A 19,738-nucleotide genomic window follows, 5' to 3' on the forward strand; every position below is an offset into this window, starting at 1 on the left:
GCTCCGTGGTTAGGCTCACTGGCTGCTCCTCCAGAGGACCTGGGTTCAATTCCCAGCACACCCGCATGGCAGCTCACACTTGTCTGTAACTCAATCCAGACCCAGGGAAACTGTTGCCCTCTTCTGGCCTCCGAGGGCACCACAAGCAAGTGATGCACAGAGAGACATGCTAGCAAGACACTCATACTAATAAAATAATTTAAAAATAAAGAGGCACACAAGAGCTGCAGATGTGACCCAGTGGGTGAATACTTGCAGAACACACATGATGTCATGGGTTCAATCTCCATTTACACATACACAAAGCACACACGAGCTAGACAAGGTGTTTCACATCTGTTAAGCCAGCACTTGGAGCAGAGGCCATGTGAGCACTCCAAGTTCAAGGCCAGTGTGACCAAATGTGGTCTCTGAACAGTCACCCATAGAAACCTGCTAAAATATACACATCTCTGACCTGTTGAGTTGGCTCTGTGGATGGAGTTCCATCTGTCTGTCAGATGTCCCTCACGCGTGGAGAGGCCTGGTTCACACCAGGCGAGGCAACAGGACGACTATTTTCAGCTACGTTTATGCCCATCCCCCTTTCAGTAAGCAGTCTATGCATGGGTCCTATAAGTTACAAAGCTCTGCTTTGTGATGTGGAAGATGCCAGAGAGGGACAGGCAAATGGTTAGCTGTATCTGTGCTACATGTAAAGCCCACAGAGGGGAGATCAAGGCTCCCCAGGGGCTGCTGAGCAATGGGGTCATGAACAATGCATCCAGAAAGGATTTCTCTCTTAACTGGTCTCACTGGTGTCCTCTGAAGAGCACGCCTGTGACAAACGGCCAGCTGTCATAGGAAGAAGGGCCAGCAGCCTGGAGAGCAGCGTCCCAACAATGCAGGCCTTGTTTTGCTGTCCCGTGTGCTGAAGCGTTCACATTACAGGCAGCAGCAAGCAGCTGGGTTCCTAGACCCTGTGCCATCCTTGCACTTGCTCCATCTGTCCGGTGAGCAGCAGGGCAAAGGGCACAAGGAATAAGCCTTCTGGAGGACTGGACAAGGCACCTGTAAGTCCTGATCAAGTGGGGTCACCACGTGGAGCCTGGAACAACACATACACACATATACACACACACATACACACACACGCACACACACACACACACACGCGCTCGCACACACAAGCAACACACACACACACACACACACACACACACGCACACTTCCCCGCCCATTAACTTCACGGCCAGGAGTGTGGATGACCTTTACTGACATTTATCAAGGCAAAAATAAACTCTACAAGATTTACAGAAATCTAAAAATATGAAGTTCATGATACTTAATATTTGCTCAAGAAATGGCCACAAAGGCAACCTATTAATTTTCCTACTATGCTATAAATTATGGTCTAAAGCATAGTTTAAAGCTGAGTGGCATTTTAAAAAGAATTATTAATCTCCAGTAAGGTGTGCAAGCACATTCCTCTAATCCCAGCGTTTTGCAGGCAGTCAAGAGGTCTGGGAGCTTTAGGCCAGTCTGGGCAACACATCAGGACTCTTGTCTCCAAAAATAAAAACAAAACGAATTAAAAATGATCCAGTTCTAAAATTGTTTTCCTGTGTGTATGTATGTGTGGGATTGAGTATGTGTGTTCCTTCACACCCTGTGGACAGGCCCGAAGTTGACCTTGCAGGTCTTCCTTAATCTCTCCCTGTTTACTAAGGCGAGGTTGCTCACCAAGGGGCCTGCCCCTCCCCTCGCCTCCCAATACAGGGAAAACGGAAGACCAACCACATCTTCCTGGCATCTGCATGGGTTCTGAGGAGCTGAACTTCAGTGTTCACGATTGGGCGGCAAGCACTTTACCCAGTGCGCCATCTCGCAGAACAATACACACCTGAGTAAATGCTCAACCTTGAGTCAGTCACACTCTGCTTCACACTCAGGGCGTAGCCACAGATAACCGGCACATCTGTCTGTCGCTGTTGCACGTGCCACTGCGCCAGGTTTATATGGCACTAGGGATCAAACGCGGGTCCTCATGCACGTTAGGAAAGCACCCTGCCAACGGAGCTGCACCCCAGCCCTGAAGGGTTTTCGGGTGAGAGCCTAGCTGCTCTCACACAGCCATGCACAGCATCATAGCCAGCACAGCAGGCAAGGGCTTTTGCTGCTGTTGCTCTTGTTCTGGGGTTTGTTCTTGGTTTTCCTAGACAGGGTTTCTCTGTGTAGCTCTGGCTGTCTTGGAACTCACTCAGTAGACCAGGCTGAACTGGAACTCACAGAGATCCACCTGTTCTTGTGGCACAAGCCTTCAACCCCAGCAGGCGAGAGTTTTAAAAGCCCATTTCTAGAACAACCTAGATGTCCTTCTCTGCTCTGATCAAGAACGAGCGGAAGGTTCTCTCTAACAGAACTCTTCGGATTTCACTGGGGAGAAAAACTGAACACATTTTCTCTTCTGAGTTTGGGAACGTCAGTCAGTCACTCGGGGTCCACCCTTGTCTTCTCTTCAATGTGGGAGGTCATCACTGTCCACTTGTATTTTAACACAGGCAAAGACCCCTGCTTGAGATCGAAGAAGACCCACAGAGAAACAGCTACGTATCATTCAGCTTTCTGGGCCTTGATTCTTCACTGTACAGAGAAAATATATATAATTCTTTTTTAACCTGAACGCAAATGCAGGTGTCAGCCAACTTACTGCTTCATATATCTAGGCCAAATTTGTGGCTGTATCCATTTAAGAAGTTTAGGTTCTTTTCCCAGAGAAGAGGCGAAGAGCAATATAATTATAGCTTCTATAACAGGAATATCCAAAAAAAATTTTTTAAAAAAAGGATCCACCACTGTGTGGCAGGAAGAACAGAAGAAAAAAGATTATTCTTCGTCTCTAAAGACTAGATGTAAAACCTCAAAAAAACACAGAAATATCACACAAAAATGCTGGAAGTCTTTGTTTTAGATCCAGCCCCTGTACTAGGCCCCAACAGACCAGAGCAAACTGAAATGGAGCCACTGACCCTAAGTGGGTCAGTCAAACTGGACCCCAAAACCAGGGCCTCCTTGTTCTGCCTTACAAGCCCCACTGTTCTGACAGCCCACTGGAAGGCCTGACCAATCACTTCGTTTGCCTGAAAACCAAGCCAATTAGAGCCTTGCACTTGCTTTTACCTTGTCTTCTGAAAGGTTTAAGGCGCACTAAATGATCTTTGTGTAATGTACCCACATCTACAAAGCAGCAAAATAAAAACAGGACACCGGAAGTGACTACCTTCACCTCGGTGCTTCTGCAGAGGCCTACGCATCTCCAGACACACGGCTTTCTACATAAACAAGAACCCTGTATCTCTCTGTTACCTCAAAGTAGGATACTGCAAGGCTGGGGTTTGGAGCTGCCTTCTGAAATGTGTCTGATTAGCATTAATTGTTTTAAAAGGGAAAGAACAAACTAGCCTTTATCTTCTATGTCAACCTGACACAAACCAGGGCATATCTGGGAAGAGGAACATCCCTGCTTCGGTTCCTGCCTCCAGGTTCCTGCCTTGACTTCCCTCCAGGAAGGACAAGACATGGAAATTGAAAATGAAATAGGTTGCCAGGTGCGGTGGCACACATCTTTAATCCCACTTGGGAGGCAGATGTAGGGGTGGATCTCTGTGAGTTTGAGGCCAGCCTTGTCTACATATTTCCAGGACAGTCAGGGCAATGTAGAGACCCTGCCTCTAAAAAATAAAGGAGAGAAGGAAGGAAGAAGGGAGACAGAGAAAAAGAGAACAAACAGATAAATAATTGAAAATAAATAAATAAACCCTTCCTTCCCCAAGTTACTTTCGGTCAGTGTATAACCACAGCAAGAGAAACCCTAACCAGGTCACTTTCCTTGTGGGCCTGTATCTCAGAAACAAGTAAATCCTTTCTCCTCTTTTCTTCTCTATGGAGAGCTGACCCAGGAAGGGTGAGAAGGGGCTAGCAACTTGTAGAGGAGCAGCCTGCAGGAGGCAGACCCACCCCTAACATAACTGACAGGGTCACATGAACAGAGCTGACCAAAGAAGGTATAGGAAGCTGTTACAAGAATGACCTTCCTTCTCAACACCTATCCTTCAAAAGAAGGCTCACTACACGGAAGACCCTACACTGAGCCTCTAGCTCCATCTCTGAGGTCGTTTTACAAGAATAAAAGGCAAGCACAAGCAGGTCCCGGGCTCCTTTGATCACAGGAAACCTGATATCTTGAAGGGTTGCCAAAGACAGCAGCCAGTGGCTTAGGGAAAGGCCTGTGATTAAGAACTTGAACATTGACCCGCCAGGGTGTGTGCAGGGGAGGGAGCGGAATGCAGTGACTAAAGAAAATGACTTTTATGAGAATGTGCTTAAACTTCTGTTAGCACGTCTGTCCCTTGACGGACCTGTACAGTCACACCTAGCACGGCTCTCGGACACTGAGATATAAGGGTAGGGAAGAGTGTTTAAGTGTGCTGAGGTGTGAGGTGTCAGTCAGTAACTTAATGTTATGGTTTGAATCCGAAATACCTCCCCCCTAGCCAGTGACTCTATTTTAAGAGGCTGTGGAACCTGTAGGAGGTAGGACCTAGCTGGTAGAACTGGGTCATAAGGCATGGGTTACAGCCCAGCCCAGGGATCCTGCCTTACTTCTTCCTCATGCTCAAATCACATGAAGAAACTGCCCCTGCCATCATGGCTTCCCCGAAACTATGAGCCAAACTCAACAAACAAACTTCCTTCGCTTACATTGACTCTGCCCAGCATTTCGGCCACAGTGACATACAAGTAAATAATGCACTTAACTTCTTTAACAAATGTGTTTAAATTAACTTTTTAGAGTGCGGATTCTTTCTACAATACATTATTTGCTCTGCTTTATCTGTTCTACACTACAGTTACAGATAACATATGTTTAAAACAAAAATAAAAGAGGAGAAAAATGACTTCATAGAGGCAGATGGATCAGGAAGGAGTTCAAGCCCAGCCAGAGCTATATAATCAATTTGAGGCCAGGCTTGGCTATATGAGACCTTGTCTAATAATAATACTAATGTTATTAGCATTATCACTTTAGAACACAGAAATGCAGTGCTTGATTTGATTTTCTAACGCCCACAAACTGAAGGAAGACAGGGTGTCTCACAGCTTCGGGGCTCCTAACCCTGGGAGGTGATTACTACTACAGTAGGATCAACAGAAGTTTGCTGCCTCCTAGGTAAAAATCCTCGCTGGGCAGCTAGGAAGGCACACAATGCCTCCCGTGCCCTCGCACACCCTCCTGCCCTCTCCTAGGCCACAGAACTTCTCTCTCGAAAACAGCAACAGCAAGATTTGCTCTGCCAGAATCCAAACATCTCATTGGTGGACACCTCGGCAATTCCAAGTCTGGATTCCTTCCTTAAGGTTTGCTACTGGGCTGGGAGGTGACTTGGTCAGGAAAGGGCATGCCCTGGCAGCAGGAGAATCTGAAAACCTGGGCTTACAAGAGGCAAATCCTGTGCAGCCCAGCCTGTCTGGTGAGCTCCAGGCCAGTGAAAGACAGCTCAAAAACCAAGGTGGACAATGCCAAAGCAAAAGTTTGGGTTGTCCTCTGGCCTCCTTATGTATACATAAACACTTGTGTACACATATGCACCAGCACACACATGAACACACATGCGCACGCACACACAAACACACACATTATTGCTGTTTTTAAGTGAACCAATTCCATTTTGACAAAACTCATTATGTAATGGTCTGCTCTGTCCCTTTAAGAGATAAGCCACGCCCACCCTCATCCTTCACCCCCCCCACACACACACACACACAAGCTGATCTTCAGCTTCCAGCCTGAGTTCCTTCTCTCCCTGGAAGAGCCAGCTTCTGCCTTGCTTCTGCCTCACTCCATTCTCCCCACTTCTCCCCTCCCCACGACTCTCTCTTCTCTTTCCCCGTTTTCCCTTACACCCTCTCCCCTTCCCTTCCATAACCCACTAAAGAAATATCCAACCCCACTCTGCATGGCATGCCTATCCATGTCTCTGTCTCTCACCCTCCGTGTGGCTTGCTGCCCGGGGCCAGCTGCCTTCAGAGACCTGCAGCGTGGTCTCATGGCCTGCCCATCTTTCTGTCTCTCCTCATGGGACTTGCTGCCCCTCTTGGACCATTGCAGCCACTTGGGAACTGCACGGTCTCTGCCTGGGACTGGCTGCTTTCGGAACCTGCGGCCCACTGCTGCCGCGCTTGGGGACCTGACGCTGCAGTCACTCGGGGATCCGCAGCATTTTACTTAATCCATTACACATTAGACTAGGGGTTCCTATGCTGGCAGCAGATGGGAAAACACTGCAGATTTACTTTGCGATGCTGGAGATTTCCTTAGACCCTCTAAACTTTGAATTCGCTCAACAGTAAACAGGAAAAGACTCCACGGCAGGAGTCAGGACTAAGAAAGCGCTTGATAAAAGATAGTATCCTCAGCAAATAAAAGGCTTTGTCCCACACAGTGCTGACTGAAGAGAATTAAAAACTTCAAATTCCTCAAACGCTCCAAAGTCCCAAACCGTCCCCTCTATGTACAGCGTCCAATCCCCGCCAACCACTGGCCGACAATACAGGGAATTCCGTCACTGGGAAGGCTTTAGCGACATAGGTCTTAAAGCACAAGATCAGGGCCCGAGGCAGCAGTGGGCACAGGAAAATGGACACATAGAAACTCTAAGAACAAATATATACTATTACTGCCCATAGGAAAAGGGCGGTGGAGTGGCCAAGTCCATCTTCTCCTTGGCGAGGAGAAGCGTGACAGAGACAGAGAGAGGAGGGCCTGTTGTCTCCCGAGGGCCAGCGTGAGTAGAAGAAACAATAGGACCAGCCTTGGCCTCTCCTGTCCTCTAGGCCAGGAAAGATTTTGAGAGCTGGGGCCTAATGGTAGGAAGAATCCATGGTGGATGTGGCAATCCCACAGGGGCCACAGCCTAGGAGGGACCAGACTCCAGTCATAGCTGACTCAGAGTTCCTGCGATGCCATTAGGAAAGAGAAATCTAAACTTTCTTGTATAACTTCTTGTATATCAGGTTTTGGTTCTTTTTTTGGTCTTGAGTTTTGGGTTTTTGGGTTTTTGTTTTTTAATTATGATACCCTTAAGTCAGGAAAATAAAGAAGCCAAGTCATGGTCCCTTGTTTCTCTATTGGCCCAGAGTATGATCGTTTTTAAATTCCGAACTAATAGTATGAAATGATTCTTCTATATTTAGAAACATCGCTTGTCTATGTGCAAATAAATTAGCCTTGAAATCGCAAGGAAATTAATAATAAATGAGAAAAGTGAACAAAATAGGTTTCTGGGGATTTTTTTTCTTATTATTCCTGCAAAAAGAAACAGTAATAATACTTCACATAAGGCATATTATTAAGTAGATGCATGAAATCCCTCTTGCGAGAGGAGAAGGGGTAGGGGAGCTGGGAGGAGAGAGCAGTCGGGGACGTGTGACCTGCATGTGACCTGAAGCTGCGAGAAAACACAGCTATCTAGAATCTCTGAAAAGCTGAAGTTGGCTGTCTTCCCATCTCAGATCCATCATCTACAGCAGGCTGGTGAGAAGACTGTAACCCACGGCTGCCAAACCCAGGGAAATCTGTCAGGCTGTCTTCACTCTGAAGGAAAATGCTCAATCTTACTGAACCCCTGAAGCAAGGGGCAGGACAATCCTCTTGAGGCCATGGGGCATGGAGGCTTCCCAGGGAGAGCAAGGCCCTGAAGAAAGGAGCTGACTGACTCCGACATCAGGAAGCTGAACAGAGCCAGTTTCTGAGCAAGACTACTGGACAAATCTAGACTCGGCACCGGCAATCCTGTCACGGGCACACAAGTTCTCGCAGACTCAGCCTCAGAAGCCACCAGCTGAATCTGCAAAGTCACGGCGTCGCCAAGTTTGCTCAAATGCCACCACCAAGTTAAATTGCTTCTCTGGTGGCAAGACCACCCAGGGGATGGATAATAGTTTCCTGGGACCAATGCTTAATAAGTGCCTCTCCTCTGCAACGCTCTCACACATAAAAATGAATTACTGCTTATAGACTTGGGCTGCCTGAAGGTCAAACTCTATAATATCACCATGAAAATGCACTCTGCATGAAAAGCATCTTTACTAAAATGCCCCTGCCTCAGGGCCAATCTGGTTATTCCCCTTTGTGCCTGATTTCTACTCATTTTACGAGCACCTGCAAAGGCCAGACTTCTCTCATCCTCTCCACTCAATGCAGGACAACAAGGCACTATCACTTAATCCAAAAGTTCGGCCTCTTTCTACCTCCCCGTTCTCCTCAGCCTCATTCTCAGCCTCCTGGGAATCTCCCCTCACTATCCCACAAGCACTCATCATTGGGCTAGTCTCTACTTGTTCACCTCACCCTACCTGCATCTCCACAGATTTCAGAAGCCGACCTATTTCCTATCTCACACCTGGAAGGGTCACAGCCCCCGGCCTCCTTCTCTCTTTCTTTAGTTTCTCCATGGTCATCAAACAAAATTTAGGTGCCCTCAACTTAGACATTTGGCCCACCTTTCTCTTAGGAATGCCTCACCTTTGAACACATCTACACAGATGTCACACAAAGATGTGGTGGTTTTAAAACAAACGCACACACTCACTGACACTCTTCCCGGCCAGAGATGAGGTCTGTTTTCTCTCTCCTTGAGCCCAGGCTGGACTTGGCAACAGTCCTAACTACTGGAACGAGGTGAAAATAACAACGGTGACTTACAAAGCAAGACTATAAAAAGCCAGCTTGTGCCTGCCCCTCCAAGGACTCCTTCTGAGAAGCGCTGAGTAGGTATGTCAGACATTTAGGCACCCCAGGGCCACAGGCAGAGACCTGGCCAACAAACAGGTATCCAAGGAACCCAGCAGCTGAAGTCTTCTAACATGGTTCCGCCCCCACCTGAGAGGCGGGGCTCTAGATGAACTTAACCCCAGTCTCTCCCCTCACGCCCTAGTCTGAACAGAGCTGAGCGCAGTGGACATATGGCCATCCCGTTAGTGCCTCAGCTAGGTTTGCGGGAGAGTGGGCTACACAGCCTTGGCAATGGGAACAGACCTCAAACATGAACTGCTCTCAATAAACGCATTACCTCCTTCCTGAAGTCCAGTCCTTCTGTGCTGTCTACCACAGCTCTTCCACGTCCACTATGAGCCACTGCTCTTTTCTCTCAGATTCCCACCTCAGTCTCTAGACATCTGATTTACTCTCCTGTAGGCTCCCAAGGAACCCAACACACCCGCACTCCACAGCCTTCTCAGTTTGGGCCTAGATCACAGAGACTCGTCCTATCTGGCTTTCGCACGGTCTACTCAACCACCAAGTAACATTTCTTAACCCCAATTCCTAACCCTCAGTCACAAGGCCCTTCATGGTCCCCAGGGTCAACGCACCTGCAGGCAAGGCCATTTCTGGGACTTCCAAACTCTGTCTTTGTGTTCTGAGTCTTCCTCACGAACGCTTTTCCTCCCTCTCTCTCGCACCCGTCACTCCTACCATACTTGGTCTTCACCAGCTCCAGCCCTTCACACACGAGAGTGGCTTCAATGACACTGATTTCTCAGAGCTCTTGACTGAAGTCCAAAACGGAGGTAGCACCAGACGGAGAGCCCAGTGCAAGCTGTTATTTCTGGTTCACAGACTGTTTTTGCTGTGTCCTCATGTGGTAGACAGGGAGAGCATCTCTGTCCTGTCTCTCCCCTAAAAAGGCACTAATCGGGCTGTGGGGATGCCTCAAACAGTACTTGTGGGCAAGCACTGTGCCCGAGTTCAATACTCAGAACCCGTGGTTGGGGGGGGGGGAGTTGTTGTTAAAAATAAATAGCCAAGGTAGCTTGTGTTTGTAATCCCAGCTGGGGAGGCAGATCGCTGGGGCTCCTTGGCAGTCAGCCAAGCCTATTTGGAGAATTCATGGCAATTACAGACCTTGTCTCAAAAAAACAACATTGATCTCCAACCTCCATACACACACACACACACACAGAGAGAGAGAGAGAGAGAGAGAGAGAGAGAGAGAGAGAGAGGCATTTACCCTATTCATGAGTCCAACCTTCATGGCTAAATTACCTCCCGAAGTCCTCACCTCCAAATGCCACCACACACTGGGGCACCAACACATGAATGGAGACTATGCGAACATCCAGGCCCCCGCAGCCTGCAAGTCCAAGTTCGGAGACTGACTACTTTGAGATCTCCTCTGTGAACCAGATCCACCGTTGCCGGCTTCCTCCCTGGCAGGTGTCTTTCCCATCATCTGCTTCCCTTGTCTGTCAGTCCAGACTGCCCCTGCGGTGTGCAATGTCCTTCTGTCTATGCACTGCTTTTATTGGTTAACAAATAAATCTGTTTCAGCCAATGGCTTAGCAGAATAGGGCAAGACAAAAGTCCCAAACAGACAGAGGAGACGGCCGCCTATACCCGAGCCTGTGGGTGGTCACCACAGAGAAGTGTCTCTAAATCAACAACACTTGATCTGCACTGGGAGCCACTGAGTTCAAGTTCTCCACAGTCATCTAACTTGCTGCTTCAGGATCAGGAAGACCTGTAGCTACTCAGATGTTCACCTAATTTTCACAAGCACGTGCGGCATTCTCAATGTCAAAGAGGTGAGCTGACTTACCCAACGTCTCAGAACCAGAAAAGGTCACGGGAAATCTGGAACCCAGATGTGATTTCATACCCAGCATGCTTTGCTCTCAACACTTACAATTCACTCTGAAGCGAGAGGACAGACAGACATACAGGCCACCACTATCTGGCACCATCCTCTACACTATACAGTAGCTATGCTACTGCCCTTCAAGGGAAAAGGGACACTGAGTGACTTCGAGGTGGTGTTAAGTTGGACAATGACATGTGCCTCTTAGCCTGACACCACAGATCAGAAGCCTAGATCTATCCGTGCCAAGCACTGTGCTCTGCAGAACTCATTCGATAAAGCAGGGTTGCCACTGGGTCGCCCCAGGGCTTGTCTGAAAAATTAAAAATAAATAAAGTTTAAAAAAGGAACCTCAATGCATTTAGTATGAAGCCCAGCACACAGAAAGCACTCCGGAACACTCCAGAAATGTTGTCACACTAAAAAGACTCCAAACAACCCACAAATGGGAGGCAGGCCTGGGACTCCGTTCCTCTGTACCCTCAGATTCCAATTTCGTCTTAATTAACCGTGAGGAAAATATTTCTAAAGAGTGAGCTGTGTCCTGCTCAGTCATCATGAAAACTAAACAAAACTGGTTTTTGATTCAATGTCATTTTCTTAAAAACAATAAGTTTAGGGAGAGCAGTGGCTTTGTGGGCTCTCCACAGTCTGCAGGGTAAATCTGGGCAAGCTGTGACCGCTGCACACACCCTCAAAAGCAGATGAAACCGGCAGTAGTGCTGACAGACTCAGAGACAGCCAGCAGCAGAACTCTCAGGAACGACCGGCACTCCTGTGGGCATCACACCTGGGGTTCTGATGCAAATCGCTGTGAGTTGTGGGTTTGTTCTCCTTGGTTCTAGGAGCTCAGGAAGAACCATGCTCTGGAAATAGTAAGTTAGACATGACAGCTCACACCTGTGCCCCAGCACTTAGAAGAGTGAAGTGAGCCTGAGGTCTGCTGTGGGTTCTAGACCAGCCTGGGGTCTCAAAGCAACAGACAGACAGAAGCACTCTGTACGTTTCATTGCTATAATTGTTCCATATTATTAGTGTATTTATAAATTAAACACTACCAAAACAATGTACAAAGTGCTAGCTGAATGTCTGGGCATCTACCAGGTGGATGATGTGGTAGTTTGAATGAAAATGGCAACCATAGCCAGGCGGTGGTGGCACACGCCTTTAATCCTAGTACTTGGGAGGTGGAGGCAGGTGGATCTCTGTGAGTTTGAGGCCAACTACAAGAGCTAGTTCCAGGACAGGGTTCAAAGATACAGAGAAACTGTATCTCAAAAAAAAAAAAAAAAGAAAAAAAGAAAGGAAGGAAGGAAGGAAGGAAGGAAGGAAGGAAGGAAAAAAAGAAAAAGAAAAAGAAAAAGAAAAGAAATGCTCCCCATAGGTTCACAAGGAGAGGCACTATTAGGAGGCAAGGCCTCGTCAAAGTAGGTGTGGCTTCGTTAGAGCAGAGTGTCCTTGGGGCTTAGTGACTCACGGTAACCTCCTGCTGCCTGTGGAGCCAGAGGTAGGACTCTCAGCTCCTCTCCAGCACCATGTTTACCTGCCTGCCACCATGCTTCCTGCCATGACACTAATGGACTAAATCTATGAACTGTAAGTAAGCCCCAATTAAATGTTTTCCCTTTGTTAGAGTTGGTGTGGTCACGGTGTCTCCTCGCAGCAATAAAATTCTAACTAGGACAGATGGTTTTAGACTATCTTCCACAGCATGAGGGACAAATACACTTGACACACCCTATGTCAATGTAAATTTGTCAAGCAATGGCAAAGCGGGCATCCCTTTGATAAATGTTCCATAAGGGCAAAATGTTTTCCTTTTTCCTGGTCAAGAGAAACAGGCCCTATGTTCACAACCACATTCGAAGAAACTATTCTAGAATGCAATGAGGGGCCTGGGGTGCGCCCAGCGCAGGAGGCTCTGGATTGGGTCTCCAGCACTACGGAAATCAAGTTCAGCGTCATGCACCTATAATCCTAGTACTTGAAAAGGGGAGGCAGGAGGATCAGAAGTTCAAGGTCATCCTTGTCTACATCCAGGTCCAGAACAGCCTGAGATGTAAATAAACAAATAACCAGTACCAAGACCTCCCAAGTATCTTAGGCTGAGAAGACATTAGTAACACCGAAATATCAAAGAACTTGGTTTATTAAAGCAATGACATGGCACCATGCCCAATATCCGCTGCTGAATAAAAACTTAACCAGCGCCACCTACTTTATGCACACATAGCACTTTTTACAAACACTGCAGAAGGAAAGCGCCCATCTCTTCTATTTACAAAGCACATTTCCTGTGGTTTATAGAAAGCTAGAAGCGTATCTGGACATAGATCCCTGCCTCCTGGCTGAGCCAGTCTCTCTCCCTAATTCTTAGCCTTTACTGTCTACTCCCGTCTGACTCCGCTCACACTAGAGGTCTCTCCTGTCAAGTGTTTGACGCGGCTCCTGCTTGGGAACTGCCTCTGGCAAACACCCACAATGAGTATGGATGAGCGTTCCAGGGACATCTTATTTCTAGCTGAGGTCAGACTCTAGCAGGCTGGATAAACCACTTTCTTTGCTTTTCTCGCCTTACTGACTGGGCCATGCTTGTCCACACTGGCTCCAACAGGATGCAACAGGGAACTCATGAGCCATTGAGTTCCCAGGCCAAAAACTTTTATATGCAATTTTAAAAACTGATTTTGCATTTGTCTGCAACATGAAGTAGTGTTTGTAAGCTAAGGTATAGCTCACAAATGAATAGCTAAACCCACTGTTTTAGTACTAATTATCAGAGCATTTGAAGCCAGAAGACAGACTCTAAGAAAGAAGTGTTAAAGGCCACTTAGAGGAATACAATATGCCTAAAATGTCACCTAAAGGCATTTACTCTTAATACTATATCTTGTTAGTTATGTTGGCAACTTCTCTTACAGCATTATTTATAATAACAAAAATAACAGCCAATGAAGAGCAGAGACATCAATGTCAACATACCAATAACAATGTTACCAATAATTTCTGGGAGTCTCTTCACGGTCATCACATGACACCAAGAAAATCAGGGTCACTTCTTGGGGTTCTTACTCTCATTAATACAAGAATTTAAGATGGGCCTCTTACTGGAGTTTCAAAGAAAAACCCATGGCAGGCAAGTGGTAGATCTCAGCAGCTGTCCACGAAGGAGGATGAAGCAACGAGAGAAAGCAAACCATGATGTTCTGGTTAAGCCATGATGTTTTTATTAAGCCATCATGGCCGTCAGCCACATTGGCAAAGGAGCAACCAAATGAAGGTAGGGAGCATTAAAGAAAGAGTGAATATATAAATATATATATATATATATATATATACATATGTATACACATATATATATATATACACACATATATATATACACACAGACACACACACACACATATATATATATATGTTCTAGCCAGTGTGCCAAAGAAAGAGGGAGAAGGAAGGCAGAAGTTCTGACCTTCTGTGCTGGGACTCAGGAAGGCAGACAGACCCCAGGGAACACTGGATGGGACCAGGGGCAAGGGCAGAAAAGCCTGGAATTGGGGAAGGAAAAGCACATCATCTCATTAAGGGGTAATTATTCCTCCTACCTCTTTGATAGCTTAAGGTGAAGCTACCTTAGTGAGGAGTGGGTCCTTGGCCAGATGCTAGATCAACCCAACTGGGTTAACTCTTAGAGAAGACAATGGCACCCGGCCACCTGACAGAGGACTCCATTTCTACCCATACCACAGTGAAGCATAAAACCATCACTCTTTTTAAACTGTGGTAAACTTCCTATAATCTAATAGCATCCAAAACAAATTATACAGATGGTATGATTCTGACAAACATTATTGAAGGTAATCAAGCTAAACACACACACACAGAGACCAGGCTGTTGTATGAGACAGCATGCCTGCAATCCTAGTACTCAACAGGGCCATGAGATCAAGACCATCCTGAGCTGCATAGTAAGAGAGACAGGGACAGATGGGGGAGGGAGGGAGAGAGGGTGAGAGGGAAGGAGGGGAAGGAAAAAAAGACAAGGAAAGGGAATGAGGGTGAATGCAAACCAGTTTCTACAGTCAAGAAAGCAGGATAAACTGTGGCATTTCTTTTCAGTTCACTGGGGAGGTTAATTGTAATTTCATTTGAAAATAAAATCTGGCAGGAATGGTAAAGAAGAAACTCGGACAGCAAGGGAAAGGAAAGGAAACAGTGAGGGAGAAGTGCCTCCCACAGCGTGTGTACATCCTGTGAAGTCAGCTGCTGTCAGTGAGCATGCAAATCGAGGAGGAAAAAACAGACAGGAGTTTAGTGTCTGCTACAGCGCTGTTTGGAATAGGTGGGGGAAACCCCTCGGGCAAGCAATGGTGTTGGGTGCCTGGGCAGCGAATTGTATGGGGGGAGGTTGAGGTGCTGAAATTCTAACCTCACATTTCTGATTAAAATAAACTCCAGATGGAAGATTTAAATGTAAAACATAAAACCATCAAAACATAAAGTCCAAGTGAAGAAGGCATTTCTAGGAATGATTCAGAAGCTAGAAGCTATCTATAAATGAAAAGGCAATTGCTTAGTATTTCTGCTTGGGAAAAACAATTACCATGAAATCAAAGAAGGGACCGCAAACCAGGAAAAGCAAACACCTCATCGCATGGACGGAGGTCACACCTTGCAAAACAAGACAGGAAAATGCGAACTGTACAATGGAGAAACTGTAACGAAGACAGCTTAAGGCTTTACCGAAAATGAAATATAAATTTCGAGCAGGTCCAAAGACGTGGATACACGTTCCTGTCAGAAAAAGGTGGAGAGGTTCACGTCTGAGGCTACGGCAGCAAGCTTACCACGAACGAGGCCAATATGGGCTACTTGGTGAGACCCTGACTCCAAATAAAGGAGAAGAATAGGGAGGGGGATAGAGGTGGGGTGGCAGTGGGGGGCATGACTCATCGTTCCTAAGTGAGATAAGTAAAGCTGAAAATGTGCAAGAATACCCGACCACATGGTGTGGGGAAGCAGACACTCACACATGCCGCGGAATAACTGGCACTTTCCATGGAGCAGGACTTGGCACACTCAAAAGTGAACAGTCACACTCTTCTAAGAATTCTCCTACAGGCATGATGCACACAACATGTATTTGCTGCAGTGTGCTCCAGCAGGAAAATCCCGGCTTAGGACACGGCATGCCAAGACAGGCTTCCTCTGGCTGTCAAGTTACCAGTACTGCTGTGAAGAGACACCATGACCAAGGCACCTTGTAAAGTAAGGACGCTGGCGGGCAGGCATGGCGCATGAGCAGCAATCCTGATCCATACACAAGAGCAAGAGCGGGGGCGGGGGGGGGGGGCATGGAGGGAGGGGAGACAGGGAGAGAAAGGAGGAGAAAAGGGGGAAGGGGGAATAGAGGGAGGATGAGCGGGATTGGGCCAGGCAGGGCTTTTGAAACCTCAGAGCCCACTCCAGTGCCACGCCTCCTCCCACAAGGCCACACCTCCTCCCACGAGGCCACACCTCCTCCCACGAGGCCACACCTCCTAACCCCCTCCCCAGCAGTATAGCTACTAGGTATTCAATACATGAGCCTATGGGAATCATTCTCATTCAAACCAACTTACTGATTGTTCTGAGCTAAACAAACTGAGCAGCAGTAGGTGCTCCCACGAAAGCCCTCTCCATACCAGAGGCAAAGAAACAGAGGTAAGGAAGTCCAAATGCTAACAAAACCTTGTTACGGCCTGGTCATATCACAAGCCTTTAACACATAGAAGACAAATGCAGGAGGATCTCCACGAGTTCAAGGACAACCTCGTCTACATAAAGAGAAATTTTTCCATACATGTCATTTAAATGCCTATTAATGAGAAACAAGTTAAATATTGCCTATCTTAAATATAAAATAATATATGTATAAACAGGCATGTCCAAACGGCCTTAAAAATAAAACTATGGCCAGGCTTGGTGGTATTTGTGGGGCAGAGACAAGAGGACGAGAAGTTTAAGGTCAGCCTAGAACTGGAAGAGACGTTTTAAAAAAAAAATAAATAGCAAAGGAAATGGCTTAGTTGGCAAAAGTGCTTGTTTTCCATGAAGAACTGAGTTCAAAACCCCAGTACATATTGGATGGCAGTGAATCCCAGCACTCAGAAGCAGAGGCAGGAAGATCTCTGAGGTCATGGCCTGCCTGGTCTACAGAGCAAGTTCCAGGATAGCCTGGGCTACACAGAGAAACCCTGTCTTGAAAAACAAAAACAAAAAAGCAGAACCCATGTGAAAAGCAAGGTCACTACCAATGCCTGTGACCCCATCAGTAGGAACAGAGACAGAAAATTCCAGAAGTTCACCAGCCTGGTTAAAATGTTGAACTTCAGGTTCAGTGGGGAACTTTATCCAAAGAAGTAAGGTGGAGAGAGATAGAACACACACACACACACACACACACACACACACACACACACACAACAATGAAGCTGCTGGACACATGGCTCACCATCTGAGCTCTTACCTGGGTTAGATCCCCAGGCCCGGGTTCATCCAGCAGCCCCAGAAAAACAAAAACGATTTTTATTTTCATTTTACTCCTCCTCATTTCTAATTTTTCTGAAATAAATTATTTTAATCCCCCCAAAAAAACATATTTTTAGAACTTAATGGTTTTTTTTTTTCAATTTTCATTAACAACTTAGGTACCCTGAGTCACCAGGCAACTGGCCTCACCTCTGACCCGGCACACAGTCAGAAAGACTGAAAGTTCTAGGCCAGCCTTGACTACCTAGCAAGATCCTGCTTGATCAAACCACCGGTCAACCAACAAATCCTTTGATCTCTTTTTTAAATTAAAAATGTAAAACTATGGTATCTTTACAGTTGGTACCCAGACAGTTTAAAGTTTGTGAGGGTCTCAAAAGAGATATTTTACAACAGTCAACAAGGAAAGCAGCAAATTAATCCCAAGAGGGTATAAAATAAGCTTAGCCTACAGCAAAGGGCTCCTTGCAAGGACCAGGGGGACTGGGCGTTGCTTTGTTCTGCTCTGACTATGGGTGTGTAGTATCTGTTTTTACTACACACTAGATTATTCTGTTTAGAGAATCTGCTAAAAGATCTCAGCCAGCTTTCCCCTTGAGACAGTCGGGCAGGCTGTCACAGAAAAATACAAGCAGGAAGTGGAGGAAACCTAAGATATCCATGCAGACCATATGGAAAGGGAAGGTACTGAGCAATAACCTGGCAGGTCGCTCCTGATGTCACCTGAGGAGACCCTTTGGGTTATCCATTCTTCTATACACCTACTTTACTTTTAAATAAATGACATCCCAGATCTGAGCTATCTCTAAGGCTAAATGGTTAAAGAACAACACATCATTCCATTGTTCTGCCTCTTCTTTCCTCAGGTTTCTGGCTCTGGTGACCATTCCTTTTTTTCCTTTAAATACTATTTCACTGACAGGAACACCATGCTCAGGAGATGGACGATGGCTGTCACCCTATTACAGCGCTCAGTCTCTTACTGACATAAGGGAGTCCTTGCATATAAATATTTATTCAGTCCCGTAAAGGAGACAGGAGGGCTTTGTTGTCACACAGGCATGCTCCAGTAAGCAAGTAGCACAGAGGTACAGTGAAGGAAACACCATCCACGTTAACTTTCCTGCCCAGCTAACGCCTGAGCATGCTTGGAAAGCAGTATGCAGAGAAAGTATTTTTGAGATCCCTTGCAATAGAAAGAAAGCATGGTACCCAACGTCTAAACAAAAAGTAGAAAAATAACATGGGCTTATACTACAAAGTATCAAAGAACATGACGGAAATTTGTTTATTTTAAGCTATTATAAGTCTGTCAAGGAGATCAGTAGCAGCGGGATGGTGGTGGCACAGTCCTTTAATTCCAGCACCTGGGCAGCAGAGGCAGGTGGATCTCTTTCAGTTCGAGGCCAGCCTGGTCTACAAGAGCTAGTTCCAGGACAGGCCCCAAAGCTACAGAGAAACCCTATCTTGAAAAAAACAAAACAAAACAACAACAACAAAAGATCAGTAGCAAAATATAGGGTACCAACATCATACAAGGAAATTTAAGGCCTTTTCAAGAGAATTCATGTAAGACAAGAAGGGGACATTTAGCTTAAGTCCTTTAGTTTCAGCACTCAGGAGGCAAAGGCAGGTGGATCTCTATGAGTTCAAGGCCAGCCTGGTCTACAAAGCAAGTTCCAGGACAGTCAGGGCTACACAGAGAAACTCTGTCTCAAACAAAACAAAACAAAAAAAGGAAGGAAAGTTTTAGGAATATTTTATAACTGTAAGCTCTCTGCTGAAACAAAATAATCACAATCAAGCCAAGTCAGACCAGATTAAAAGATGTTCGGATTTAGACACCTGCATTCCCGGGAGGCCCCGAGGGGAACGAGAAGTCGCCAATGCAACCACCAGAGAGAAAAAGGGAAAACCACGCGTTTATTTTCTGGCGAGCAGTTTAAATAACCCTAACCCGTGGGAGTGGTCTTGACCTTTCCTGGGGAGGGGATCAAGGTTTGAGGGGCACAGGGGAGGGGCCTCCAAAGATGGAGGCCGGAGGCTGGGATTTACAGAAAAAAGGAAGGAAGGGGAAAAAGAGAAAAAGTAAGTCCAAAGAGCTTACGATTTAGATTGAAATATTTTGGGGACAAAAAATAATGACCTTACAATTAAATAAGGACACAATCACAGTTTGCTACACTCCATCCCAGCCAGCACTGGGATGCTGGTGCGCACCAGATTTAAAACCACACATCACACCGCCAGCCCTTCGCAAAAAGCCAGGCAGGTGTTGCACAGCACACTCCTTCAAGGTAGACCCACCTGCACTACCACTTCAAAGGCCCTTACAGGTAAAGTTATCTGGCCTGCTCAACACAGCCTTATCACAGAGAAAAGGAAGTAGGGAAGGGAAAAAAAAAGGAGCAGGAAACAACAAAGAGACTGAAAAGGGAACTAGGGAGACAGGGTAGCAGCTGGAAGCGGCCACACTGGCACTCTCTGTCCTAAGCATCAACAAGCCTTGCTGAGTACCTACATTCCCTGGGATC

The 19,738-nt window shown here is 46.5% G+C and overlaps 1 protein-coding gene across 4 annotated transcripts in view; it reads right to left on the reverse strand.

Annotated features, from left to right (window-relative positions):
• The window catches only part of Tpd52 (tumor protein D52), an 89,193-nt gene that overhangs the window by 67,711 nt on the left and 1,744 nt on the right, over positions 1-19,738 (reverse strand). The window contains exon 1 of one of the 4 annotated variants that reach the window (XM_087897253.1): positions 9,412-9,442. The exons of 2 other annotated variants lie outside the window; for them this stretch is intronic. In XM_087897253.1, coding sequence (XP_087753379.1) covers positions 9,412-9,427 — 16 coding nt within the window. In that variant the 5' untranslated portion in view covers positions 9,428-9,442. Of the gene's footprint in view, positions 1-8,743; positions 8,841-9,411; positions 9,443-19,738 lie in introns of those variants that run through there. One more of the 4 variants, XM_087897250.1, reaches the window with a different exon arrangement.

The sequence above is a fragment of the Myodes glareolus genome, chromosome 16 (assembly GCF_982192425.1).
Source record: "Myodes glareolus chromosome 16, mMyoGla1.1, whole genome shotgun sequence".
NCBI lineage: Eukaryota > Metazoa > Chordata > Mammalia > Rodentia > Cricetidae > Myodes > Myodes glareolus.